Source organism: Macaca fascicularis, chromosome 4 (assembly GCF_037993035.2).
Source record: "Macaca fascicularis isolate 582-1 chromosome 4, T2T-MFA8v1.1".
Lineage (NCBI taxonomy): Eukaryota > Metazoa > Chordata > Mammalia > Primates > Cercopithecidae > Macaca > Macaca fascicularis.
Window position 1 is genome coordinate 132,773,977 of NC_088378.1, and position 12,448 is coordinate 132,786,424.

The 12,448-nt window shown below is 39.1% G+C and overlaps 1 protein-coding gene across 1 annotated transcript in view; it reads right to left on the reverse strand.

Moving 5' to 3' along the window:
- DNAH8 (dynein axonemal heavy chain 8) overlaps positions 1-12,448 on the reverse strand; it is a 314,891-nt gene that overhangs the window by 188,238 nt on the left and 114,205 nt on the right. Inside the window, exons 32-36 of the mRNA XM_065544087.2 lie at positions 12,084-12,184; positions 7,623-7,760; positions 7,228-7,468; positions 3,754-3,953; positions 390-543 (exon numbers count right to left, since the gene is read on the reverse strand). Of these exons, the coding sequence (XP_065400159.1) occupies positions 390-543; positions 3,754-3,953; positions 7,228-7,468; positions 7,623-7,760; positions 12,084-12,184 (834 nt within the window). The remainder of the gene's footprint in view (positions 1-389; positions 544-3,753; positions 3,954-7,227; positions 7,469-7,622; positions 7,761-12,083; positions 12,185-12,448) is intronic.

Sequence of the window (12,448 nt, forward strand, 5' to 3'; positions counted from 1 at the left end):
TCACATCTTCAAACAACCTCGAGATTATTCATTGTTTAAAACTACGTGAGTTTCTTCTTTCTGCTAATCAGAGGTCAGCACTTTCTAAAAAACTTTTTCTGTAAAGGGCCAGATATTAAAGATCTTAGACTTTTTGGGCCATATAATCTGAGTTATAACTACTCAAGTCTGCTGTTGTGGTGCTAAAGCAGCCACAGACAATATATAAAGGAATGGATGTGGCTGTGTTCCAATAAAACTTTATTTACAAAAACAGGCAAGTGGGCCATAGTTTGCCAAACCCTGGCATAGTTAAGCTTTGACCATACGTCTTTGCGAAGACTTTTACAGAGACATATAGACAACATACACCAAATTATTTTATCAGTAATTACAAAAGTTGTATTTACCTGAGGCAGCTGTTTGGCAATATCTCCACCTACAAAGACGGCTTCAAGATAAACCCAAAGGTTCTGTACTACGAGCCACTCTTCAATTATATCTGAGGAAGTGGACAATTTATACACCCAATTTTGGATATTTTTTTTAAATGGAGCATTGTATCTAAAAGGTAAGAACAGAAAAGATCACGTTTCAAAGAAGATTCAGAAAATTGTATGGCCTTATCGAAGTAAATTACAGAAGAAATATTACTTTGGGAATGAATGTTTTGTCCTAAAAGGGCAGTTTCTAATAGATATTATACAGCTAATAAAAATTGTTGCTTTTTATGAATAAAACTCATATAACTATAGTGATTTTACTTATTGTTACCATATGTCAGTCATAGAATAGAAGAATGGGCCTAGTTTTTGTTTGTTTGTGTGTTTGTTTTTAGAGACAGAGTCTCACTCTGTCACCAGGGCTGGAGTGCAGTGACGTGATCTCGGCTCACTGCAAGCTCCGCCTCCCAGGTTCACGCCATTCTCCTACCTCAGCCTCCCAAGTAGCTGGGACTACAGGTGCCCGCCACCACACCTGGCTAATTTTTTATATTTTTAGTAGAGACAGGGTTTCACCATGTTAACCAGGATGGTCTCGATCTCCTGACCTCATGATCTGCCCACCTTGGCCTCCCTAAGTGCTGGGATTACAAGCGTGAGCCACTGTGCCTGGTCAGAATGGGCTAGTATTATGGTGCATAGGTCCAGCAAAGGAAATGTGCTGGTCACTTCTGGGAGTAAATGGCAAACAAAGAATAAGGTAGTTTCCAAAACTTCTGTGAACCAAATCCAAGTGGGGACTGCCTGTGAGAGCAACATGTAAGACACTGTTACTGGTCCGTGGAACTATTGAATCTAGGGAAAGAGACCACTATCCAGGGATTTTCCTTTTATGAATGGTCTTGAAGGTTTCATTCAGCAAGAGACAGACTATCTCTAAAGGGACAGGACAAATCAGATCCCTAAAGATCAGGAGAGGGTTAGGTATCACCAGGTTCACCTGGAGAAAGATGACCACAAAGCCAGGGTCAAGCTTGAGATCTGATGTTCACTTACAGAGGTTCTCTTCCCACCCACAGACAGAGAATTACACCAGGTACTACAACTAGTTTCTGCAGTGCTAGAGACCCAGGGTTGCTACCCCCATACAGCATGGCTCCTGTTTTTTGATCATCAGGACTTGCTGAAGTCTTTATGAGAATACAAAGGGTCCAGAAAGCTGAGCACAACAAAGGAAGACAAGAAATAGAATGGATGCCATGGAGGAAGCAATGGGAGGCTACTGGGTAAAAACCCCAACTACCTACAGTTACAGCAAGAAGCCTACTGCAGCGTGTGGCAGGGGCAAACAGTTTCAATGTGGTGCAGTGGCATTTGCTGGTGAGTGGCACTTGTTGACTAGGATCTTCAAACTCTTCTTGATCTAGTCCAGAGTGATTTGAAGGTATTCACCTGTGGAATGGGGTTTTTTCTGGGTACGGTCCGATGCCTGAATACAACCCATAACTTCCCTGAAAGCCTATGTTACACATGAAGTTATAAATGGAGTTGTACATAAATTGTTCCAAGGAGGTAGGTAATCCAATTGCTCAGGGAGTAAGAGGCATTTTTCCCAATACTCAGTTAATACTGTTTCCCGGGCCACTGGTCGAGAGCTGAAAGGCAGTCAATATGCCAAAAACATCTTCCAAATAAAGACATGTAAAACAGCATGGCATGGACAGGGATCTAGGGAGATGAAGCAACTAGATAGGCCAAAAATGGTTCTGCACAGAAAAAAAAAAAAGTCATCCTTGATTGTGTATAACTTCTAAAGACGGAAAAGGGAGATCTGAAACAAAATCGAGCATAGCTAGTTTTTTTGGCCAGATACCTGCAATTGTACAACTTTGTGTGGTCAAACCCACCATGTCCCATGAAGTCCCATGGAATCAGGGATCCACCAGGGAAGTGTCACAATCCAGGCAACATCTACAGTCAAGTCTCACCCAAGAAGACATACAGCTTCCTTCTGAAGTCACATCAAAGTAGTCCTAGAGATCTAGCAGGTATGACTCACTACTAGGTCAGTCTGTGGTTAGTTCTGGAACAGGCTTTCCAGAACTAACTTGGCACTGCAAAGTTCTCTAGGAGGAGAATCTCCCAGAATGTGATGACTTCTTAGCTATCCTTATACTCTTTCTGGCAGGGCCAGAAGTTTGTAAACATTGAGTTTACTAATACACAAATAGGTATTTTACTAATCAGGTTATGTCCAAGTAAGTATGAATTTAAGAAAGGCTTCAAATCCTGAATTTCTTGGCTGCAGACACTGCCCAGGTGAATCTACAGCCCTTCTTCAAGAGGTTATCATCCAGGAAGTCAGACGGCAAAATCTGCAATGAACCATAGGGAAACAGTAGCCCACGAAGTCTAGAAACTACTGAATATCCTATGGTCACCTTTGCCAGGATTCCCTGAAAGCAGAGGATGCATCCGAGGACCTTGACCTTTATAAATTCAACCAAGAAGTCCCTGGACTGGCAGCTTTGTCATTACACAAATACAAGACGGCCCCTGGAGCCAGAGGTCACGCAGGATGCCACTCACTAACCAGTGATTCCAACCTGGAAAAGGGATATTAGCTATTTCTTAGGTGTGTTCAGGTGAAGAATAGTTGAGAACTACTGCATAGTCAGCTAGAGGAATAGAGGTTGCCAGTGCCAAAGACCTGACAGAATATTTAATCTGACTAAGTCCTATAAGAATTTCCTAAAGCTGCACTCGAGATCATAGGTACCTTCGAGCTGGTCCGTAGTTCAATGATGAACAGGTGACCTCATTCAGACCATAATGGTCTCAGCCTCTTTTCACCATAAAAAATGAAAGTCTCTACGTAAGTGCCAAGCCCCTCATGGGCAGATTGCTCTAGTGGTAGATTGCTCTCACGGGTGGCCAGCAGGCTTTTACTGGGTCATTGGGTGAATGCTTGAACAGGATTAGCCAAGAGGTCAATGATGTCAAATCAGAGGAACAAAGGAGAGAAAAGATAAAATGAAGAGGTCATCTCAGTGGGGAGCCAAGACCTTCAGAGGACAAGCTGCCAGTTTGGGGAGGACTAATTAGGATGGGGCCCACCAGGAAAAATAGGGAAGGGGAGACGAGTACCATTAAAGAAGAGATGGAGGCCATGATTATTAGGGAAAACGGGCAGTTCATATAGGGACAGACAAGATGGAGCAATTTAATGCAGAATCCTATCCAATGCAAGAGCTTTAAAACTGAGCTTTTACTTAGAATTTTATAACCCTAAATATCCCATTTAAACCTCTCCCCCAAATTATAAAATTACCTGTTGCTGAGTAAGGACCCTAAGACCATTAAACTATCCTCCATCAAAGTGATAATTTCTCCCGATTCGGTTCCTTTGAGCAGGAGCTCTCCTTTTCCCTTAAATGCTGCAAAACTCAGATTTTGGTTGGTCCAATTCTCAATCACCTGAGTCAGCTTGGCTTCGATATCCTTCTCCTTAATGGCAGATATGCAAATATCCTTTGAAGGAAAAGCAAAGAATATGTCATGAGGTTTTCAACTACAAATTAAGTGCATCACAAAATCATAGAATTTTTTTTAGCTTGAAAGGGACCTGGAAGTCACCCAATTCATGTAGTCATTTTACAGCCAAGAAAAGGCTTCAGATCAGTGTGTTGCAACTTGACACTAGAGCCTTATGACTCGCCGACTACTAATTATTTTTCTGTCCCACATACATGAAACAATGGAACTTAAATCATCATTTTTCAGATTATGTTTTCAATTGGAGCTTCTGGCTAAAATGGGGATAATCACAGCTGCCCTGTCTATCCCAGAGGTTAGCTATGAGAATCAAATGAGAACATACACAACAGTCTTTTGAACACTTTCAAGTAACATATAGATATTACTATATTCCTGCCTGTTCTGGTCCTAATATGAATATCTCATTTGCTTAAACATCAATTGTTTCTTTTTCTTATGGGTTTTTCCATATTTTGGGGGGAATACTTAATAAGAAAGACTCATGAAAGAAAATAAAAGTAACATATTTTCCCCACAATGCCTCAACTTGTGTTCATAGTTAGAATCACAGAGATAAAAAAGCATTTAAAGGTGTGAGATGTTTCCACAAATGATCATAACACAAATTAGTGTGGAATAAATGTCCTAAGAATGATGTGAACCATGGTGATGTCTGAGGACAGAGGCCTGTGCTGAGGAGGAACGGCTTCACAGAGGAAGAGGTGAGATTCCAGCACAGGCTCTCTGGGAGGAAGAGGAAACTCTGTCCTGAAGGGGAGGCTTCCTTTAGAGGCAGTGAGTCCAGTAACAGCAGGAATCTAATTTGGCTAATGCTAGGGCATGTGTGGCTGAGCAACTAGACGTATCTGGGTGGACAGTACTAAGACTCTGTTTTGTGTACCAAGAGGAATTAACAGAATCCTGGAATTACTTGAAATTGTATAATAAACCACAGCCTACGAATGGCTACATTTTTTTTTTAATTTATTTATTATTATTATACTTTAAGTTGTATTATTATACTTTAAGTTGTAGGGTACATGTGCATAACGTGCAGGTTTGTTACATATGTATACTTGTGCCATGTTGCTGTGCTGCACCCATCAACTCGTCATTTACATCAGGTATAACTCCCAATGCAATCCCTCCCCCCTCCCCCCTCCCCATGATAGGCCCCGGTGTGTGATGTTCCCCTTCCTGAGTCCGAGTGATCTCATTGTTCAGTTCCCACCTATGAGTGAGAACATGCGGTGTTTGGTTTTCTGTTCTTGTGATAGTTTGCTAAGAATGATGGATTCCAGCTGCATCCAAGTCCCTACAAAGGACACAAACTCATCCTTTTTTATGGCTGCATAGTATTCCATGGTGTATATGTGCCACATTTTCTTAATCCAATCTGTCACTGATGGACATTTGGGTTGATTCCAAGTCTTTGCTATTGTGAATAGTGCTGCAATAAACATACGTGTGCATGTGTCTTTATAGCAGCATAATTTATAATCCTTTGGGTATATACCCAGTAATGGGATGGCTGGGTCATATGGTACATCTAGTTCTAGATCCTTGAGGAATCGCCATACTGTTTTCCATAATGGTTGACACATACTTATAAGAAGCAGATGGTCAGCCAAAGTGTTTCTAACTCTTTGTTTCTTTGTGATATTTACAAATAGGACAAAAATGCTTTGAAAGAAAAGCTTTTTGTGTACACACGTTGTCAAAAAGAGGTAGGGGAAGGCAGAAAACCCAAACCATATATTTGGGAGATTTCTGGTCACATGGTGCATTTTCTTAACTCCAAAAACATAGAATAATGGATAAAATAATTTTTTTAAAGTAAGTACAAAAGCAAACAACCAGCCTTAAAAACAAGATAAACATCTCCATGAACCAAAAGTGGAAAAGCTATGCAGACCATTTGGTGGAGCTGAAACACAGGCCTGAGGGCCCCGGTCACTGGGGCCAAGCCTCTGGTTCCCATGGGGTGAAGAAGAATAGAAACGATCTATAGGAGGAGCACCTGAGCTGGGGTCTAGCGCCCTCCAATCATGGAAGGAGGCTGAAAACACTGCCTCCAGCTGCCATCTAGGCAACTAGATTAAATGGAACGTGGACCTGGGGGATGGGGTGACACAAAGCCAGCCCCACAACCAGGACCTGAAACAGGTCAGCGCATGCCTGGATCATCACACCACAGCACAGGAGGGGATGGGGGATGGAGACCGCTGTTACAACCCCTGGCTCTCGGGCTCTCAACTTGGGGCTGAGGGGACGTGGGCAGTGGAGGAGGCAACCACAAGGCCACTAAACAAGGAAAACTAAGACATGAACGGACACAGACAATTTTAACACGTTATATAAGCCAGATTTTTTGAAATCCTGCCATTCAAAATGAGTCCTCCCAGCCACCCCAATAAAAATGACAAAATCCATGAAAAAATCTAAGGCTCAGAGGATAGCCAACATAAAAAGCAACCACAGCAAAAATTCAGTCCAGGTGAAATTAATCTTAAAGAAGAATCTGAAAACATCTTTATATTTAATTTACAGTTGTTGAAGTATAGGTAAAGATAGTATAGATAAAATAATATTGGCCACGAGTTGATAAATGTTAGAGTAAGGAGAGCTTTACTTTTGTAGGTGTTTGAAATTTTCTCTAATGAAAAATGTTTAAATAATTATGTTTAAAATGTTCAAAGAGATAAGCGAAGACATCTATAAATCTATAGATTTGAAACCTACAGATCTGGAAATATATATAGATTTAAGACTCTGTAGATCTAAGAATCTACAAAAAGGACAGAAAAATTTTAATGCAAAAATGAAAAAAAATGGTGGCCACAAAAAAGAACCAATTAAAAATCTTGGAAAGGAAAAATGTAATAATAGAAAATTCTAAAAACTTAATAGACTGAACAAGAAAAAACATAAAATTAGAAATTTGGAAAATAGAGGGATTCACCAAGAACACAATACATAAATAAACAAATATTTTTTAAGTGGAAGTGCATTCTGGGGACAAGGAAGATATATTGAAGGGCTCCAAAACAAATGTATTTCAAATAATGTATTTCAAATAATCGTATAATCTCATTGAGTAACAAGATTATTTCATAAAAGTCAAGAATGTTCAGGATCATTCCAAATTTTGAGGGTGCATTACAGAGGGCAATGAGTCCAACCTCTCATAAAATATCTACAACTCTCAGAAAAGAAAAAAGGGACATTCTTTAATGGATCATTGATAAGAACGTATACGCTTATGTACCTCAATATCATCCTTATTTTTAAGGAGTGGTGCTTCCATGATATTTCTAAGGCAAAAAGAATCAGATTCCACATCAAATGGGGTTCCAGTTAATTCGGAGATTCTATCCCAGTGCCTCTGTTTCATGGCCTTATTGGTCATCATTTCCAGTAGAGGACATGACTCACTGAAATCATCAATTCTCTTTCTGAGATCCAAAAAAGCTTGCCAGTCTTTAAGTCCTTTTGGAAGTTTACGACATCTTTCAGAAAGAAAGAGAAAAAAATGCCACCTTCACATTTCTTTGAAGAAGGTTTTATGTATATACAGTAGTATATTAGGGAATAAATTAGCTTCTGAAATACCTATAGGATCCTAAGAAGATAGGCATTATAAAAAATTCCATTGAGACTCACCTGTTTTGAAATTCCAGCAGTTCTGCATTAATTTTTTCAATATCTACATCTCCCCAAAGTATTTCATAATAACCACTAATACTGCTCATTACAGTGTCATACAATCCATACAGCTTCTGCAGCAAGTTGAGTTCTTTTCTGGGAAACAAAGTAATTAAGTTATCTCATCATGTATAGTATTTAATAAATTCCATTACTGGAAAGGCAGAGTTCATCCAATCAAATATTTCATACATTGTGTGTACAGTGTCTTATAGATACCAAATGCATACAACTATATCCGTTTTCAATACAAGGACTTTGTTAAAGATCTGCTATTAAGGTCAAGTTTACAGCTCCCAAATATTCCAGATCATACTATAACTTGACATTAGCAAATGGTTCATTTTGTAAAGAAAAAACCTTGCTATTTTTTAATGAGAAACTTACTACACCAATCATTGCAAACAATTGACCAAAACTTAATGATAAGGTCATAGCTGCGGCTAAGGTTTCATTTGACTTTTTTTCTTTCAAATACAAGCTGGATTTTATGAGAACGTTTCCCTCGACTAAGTCCTGGTCTGCCTTTAAGACTGAGCTTAAACATCCCATTCCTACCAGAAGTTTTCCCTCATGTGGCCAGGTGTGGTGGCATGTGACTGTAGTCCCAGCTACTTGGGAGGGTGATGTGAAAGGACTGCTTGAGCCCAGGAGTTCAAGGCTGCAGTGAACTATGATTGCACCACTGCACTCCAGCCTGAGCAACAGAACAAGACCCTATCCAAAACAAACAAACAACAAAATCCCACATGTGCCCAGATGAAGTTTCTGTATTTAAAACAAGAATAAAAGGTCCGAGTAAAGAAAAATTCTTAAATGTGTAAAACACCAAATTGACCACTTAACAGAATTTGTGGATTCTCCCAGAAATTCCTCAGCCCTTAGTATACCATAAGGTTCTACTGGATTCAATTTTAGTTTTCAAGTTTATTCATAAGGATTGACATTCACAACTTTTATTCTTCATTAGAGATACTTCAAAAACCAAAAATAAATTTTTTAATGAAGTCAAGTCATTCTATTATTTTATTTTATTTTTGAGAGAGAATCTCGCTCCGTTGCCCAGGCTGGAGTACAGTGGCACGATCTCGGCTCACCGTGATCTCTGCCTCCTGAGTTCAAGCGATTCTCCTGCCTCAGCCTCCCGAGTAGCTGAGATTACAGGCAGGTGCCACCACCCCCAGCTAATTTTTGTATTTTTAGTAGACAGGGTTTCGTGATGTTAGCCAGGCTGGTCTTGAACTCCTGATCTCAGGTGATCCGTCTGCCTCAGCCTCCCTAAGTGCTGGGATTACAAGCATGAGCCACCGTGCTCAGCCCATTCTATCTTGTAATTACCATGTAGGTGTAGAAGATCCTTTTACAAATTGAAAACACATTCTGCAATCTTAGTTGTCTTATTTTTCCAATTCTTGATTCATTTTTCATCATTCTTAGAATTATTTCATTATTACTTATTATTATTCTCAACTATGCTAAAAATGACTAAAAAAAATAAGAAAAAAGAATGATGACATTGCCTAAAGGGTAATTCAATAGCGAAAAAAAAGTGACTATTGTATCACCCTCCAGGCTTCTTATTGTGTTACATAAAGTATTGCAAAATCTTTCAAAAAAGTATATAAGAAGAATGCCAGAGACACCATTTTTGTAGTCTTTTGATTTTTGCTTGTTTAGCTTTTATTTAATACAGTTAAATTCAGAATTTTTCATTTTCTACCTAAAAGGGCAAAGAGAAGAAAATTGACAAAGAAATGTGTTTTCCAAGTATTAAACAGAAAAGAGACAGCAGCATTTCCTTTTGATGGTGAAATTGATTAATATGTGAAATCTCAATCTATGTCTTCAGATGATGATAACCTAGATGAATTTTATAAAATCCAGTAATTTATAAGTAAACAATATATTTCTGTAGACTTCAATAGAAGTAAGGGCCTTATCATGCAATATTTTGTAACAAGAACCTAGACTATCCCATTTTGTGAAAAAGACAAGTCATAGTGTTCCTTCGTTATTTATGATATTTACATAAGTTTTATTTGATACATTTCATAAGTGGACAAACGTTGAAGTGAGATGTGTATTCAAGGAAATGGATGATTTAGAAATTTAAAATTTCTTGGAATTGATCATTCAAATCTAAAAGTAAAGTCTTCTGTATTTATGGAGCAAAACAGATGACAGTCTTCTCTTAAAAAAAAGGTGACTGAGTTTTCAACTGTTTTGAATCTTGACAATGCAAGTGCAAGAAAAATCAGAAGTAATGATAAAGCCAGAGATTCACTGGAGATGATTTAAAATATGAAATCCATATTTACAACACGGATATGCTCCAGGTTCACACATGACAGCTGATGAGGAGTTAGTCTCATACAATGCTGGTCCCCATTTTGTATACATACATCTTCAATCCAGGATATTACAGAATAAAAGTTTGAGTTTACTCTGCTTAAATTCTTATTAAATCTTCTAATAAAAGTGCTTCTCCACCAGACATGGTGACTCACGCCTGTAATCCCAGCACTTTGGGAGGCCAAGGCAGGTGGATGACCTGAGGTCAAGAGTTTGAGACCAGCCTGACCAACACGATGAAACCCTGTCTCTACTAAAAATATAAAATTAACCAGGTATGGTGGCACATGCCTATAATCCCAGCTACCTGGCAGGCTGAGGCAGGCGAATCGCTTGAATTCAGGAGGTGGAGGTTGCAGTGAGTCGAGATCACACCATTGCACTCCAGCCTGGGCAACAAGAGTGAAACTCCATCTTAAAAATAAAAATTTTAAAAAGTGCTTCTTGGCTGGGTGCAGGGGCTCACACCTGAAATCCCAACACATTGGGAGACCAAGGTGGGAGGATCACTTGAGCCCCAAAGTTCAAGACCAGCCTGGGCAACATAAGGAGGCTCCTGTCTGTATAAAAATGTTTTTAAAATTAGCCGGGACCAGTGGCACGCGCCTGTAATCCCCACTACCTGGGAGGCTGAGGCAGGAGGATCACTTGAACTCTGGAAGTTGAGTGATTCCACCACTTCACTCCAGTACTAGCAACAGAGTGAGATCCTGTCTCAAAAAAAACAAAAAACAAAAAACAACAAAAAAAATGAGCTTCAAAGCTTTTCTCACCATTCTCACCATTGTGTAAATTATTCACAAAATTTAAAATATCAAAATGAAAATGGTCCGTTGGTCCAGATGGTAAATGGTGATGATGATTTCTCCTGCTAGCCTGAGGGTGAACGCATTGGATCTGAGGTTGAGTGCGCATCACAATCACCTGGAGTGTGTAAAATGCAGATTTCCTAGGACCCAATCCCAGAGGTTCCAATTCCGTAACTCAGAAATGAGGGCCAGACATCTGTAATTCTAACACAATTGGCTAATGGATTACATTTGGAGAGTAACTGTTTTAGAAAGAGAATACAAACCACCTACCCTAAATGGCTGAAGCATTCATTTCTCTTTAGAAAATTTCATGTCTATTTTCATGAAATTTTCATGCTGTGGCTTGAAGGCAGTCAGCATAAAGTTATTTTCTAAAGCCAAGACTCTAATGAGTTAATTCTATCACTGTGTTAATGTTGCTTTTAAGGAAAGTTATATTTCAAATTCTTTGAGAATATTCTAAAATTCGATTGAAATACACTTGTTTATATGTGATTTATAATCAGTTAGCTTATTTGGCCTTCAATCTCACTAAATTCGATGTCTACTCAATGGGGAAGAGCATTTTACCATAAATGGAGTAAGAAGGCGAGGGGAGCCAGCACGGTGGCTCACACCTGTAATCCCAGCACTTTGGGAGGTCGAGGTGGGTGGATCATGAGGTCAGGAGATGGAGACCATCCGGGCTAACACGGTGAAACCCCGTCTCTACTAAAAATACAAAAAAACTAGCCAGGCATGGTGGTGGGCACCTGTAATCCCAGCTACTTGGAAGGCCGAGGCAGGAGAATGGCATGAACCCAGGAGGCAGAGCTTGCAGTGTGCCGAGATCGCACCACTGCACTCCAGCCTGGGCGACAGAGCAAGACTCCGTCTCAAAAAAAAAAAAAAAGAAGGCAAGGGGAGCCAGGAGGGTTATTCCTCTAAATAAACAAAAGTTACTCAAAATTGCAGTGCTTCTGCATAATCACTGACACTATGCAAAAACAGTCAAAGAAAAAGTAAAGCATACGCTAAATATAGACCATGCATGCTCAAAATTTTAGCAACATATTTTCCATTCCCCTAGAACGTTTCTTTTGTATAGGAGACCGTGTGTCCGATTTGTCAGGAATAGCTGGAATAAGGAGAATATTCAGTTGTGCTCCAAGCTGTGGTGTCCTCTGCATAATAAAGGATTTAATGGTGACATGATTCTTCTAATAGATAGTATTTAATTATTTGCATGTAATACTTGCTTATTTTCTAAACTCACCTGGTTTTTTGTAAAACCTCATAGTCAGTCACAGGCAATCCAAAAAGTTGTTCACCAGATGAATACGTAACAAATTTCCTCCACAGATCATCAAAATTGGCCTGTAACAAAGGTTTTTAAATTGTACTAAAATATAATTAATTCAGTAGAATTAAAGTAGAATTTATTATCATTGGGATAAAAGCTAGGTTGAGGCTCATTAAGTAATATCTATAAAATAAGGATTTGTGAAGCAAATTTATACTGATACCAAGCTATCAGAGGAAAAGGTAAACACGTTAGCTTTCAAGCATTCTAAAAGCACTCATTTTATATAAAATTATTTCTTCTTCTCCAGAAGGCCTACATTTCGAGTTCCCATAAGT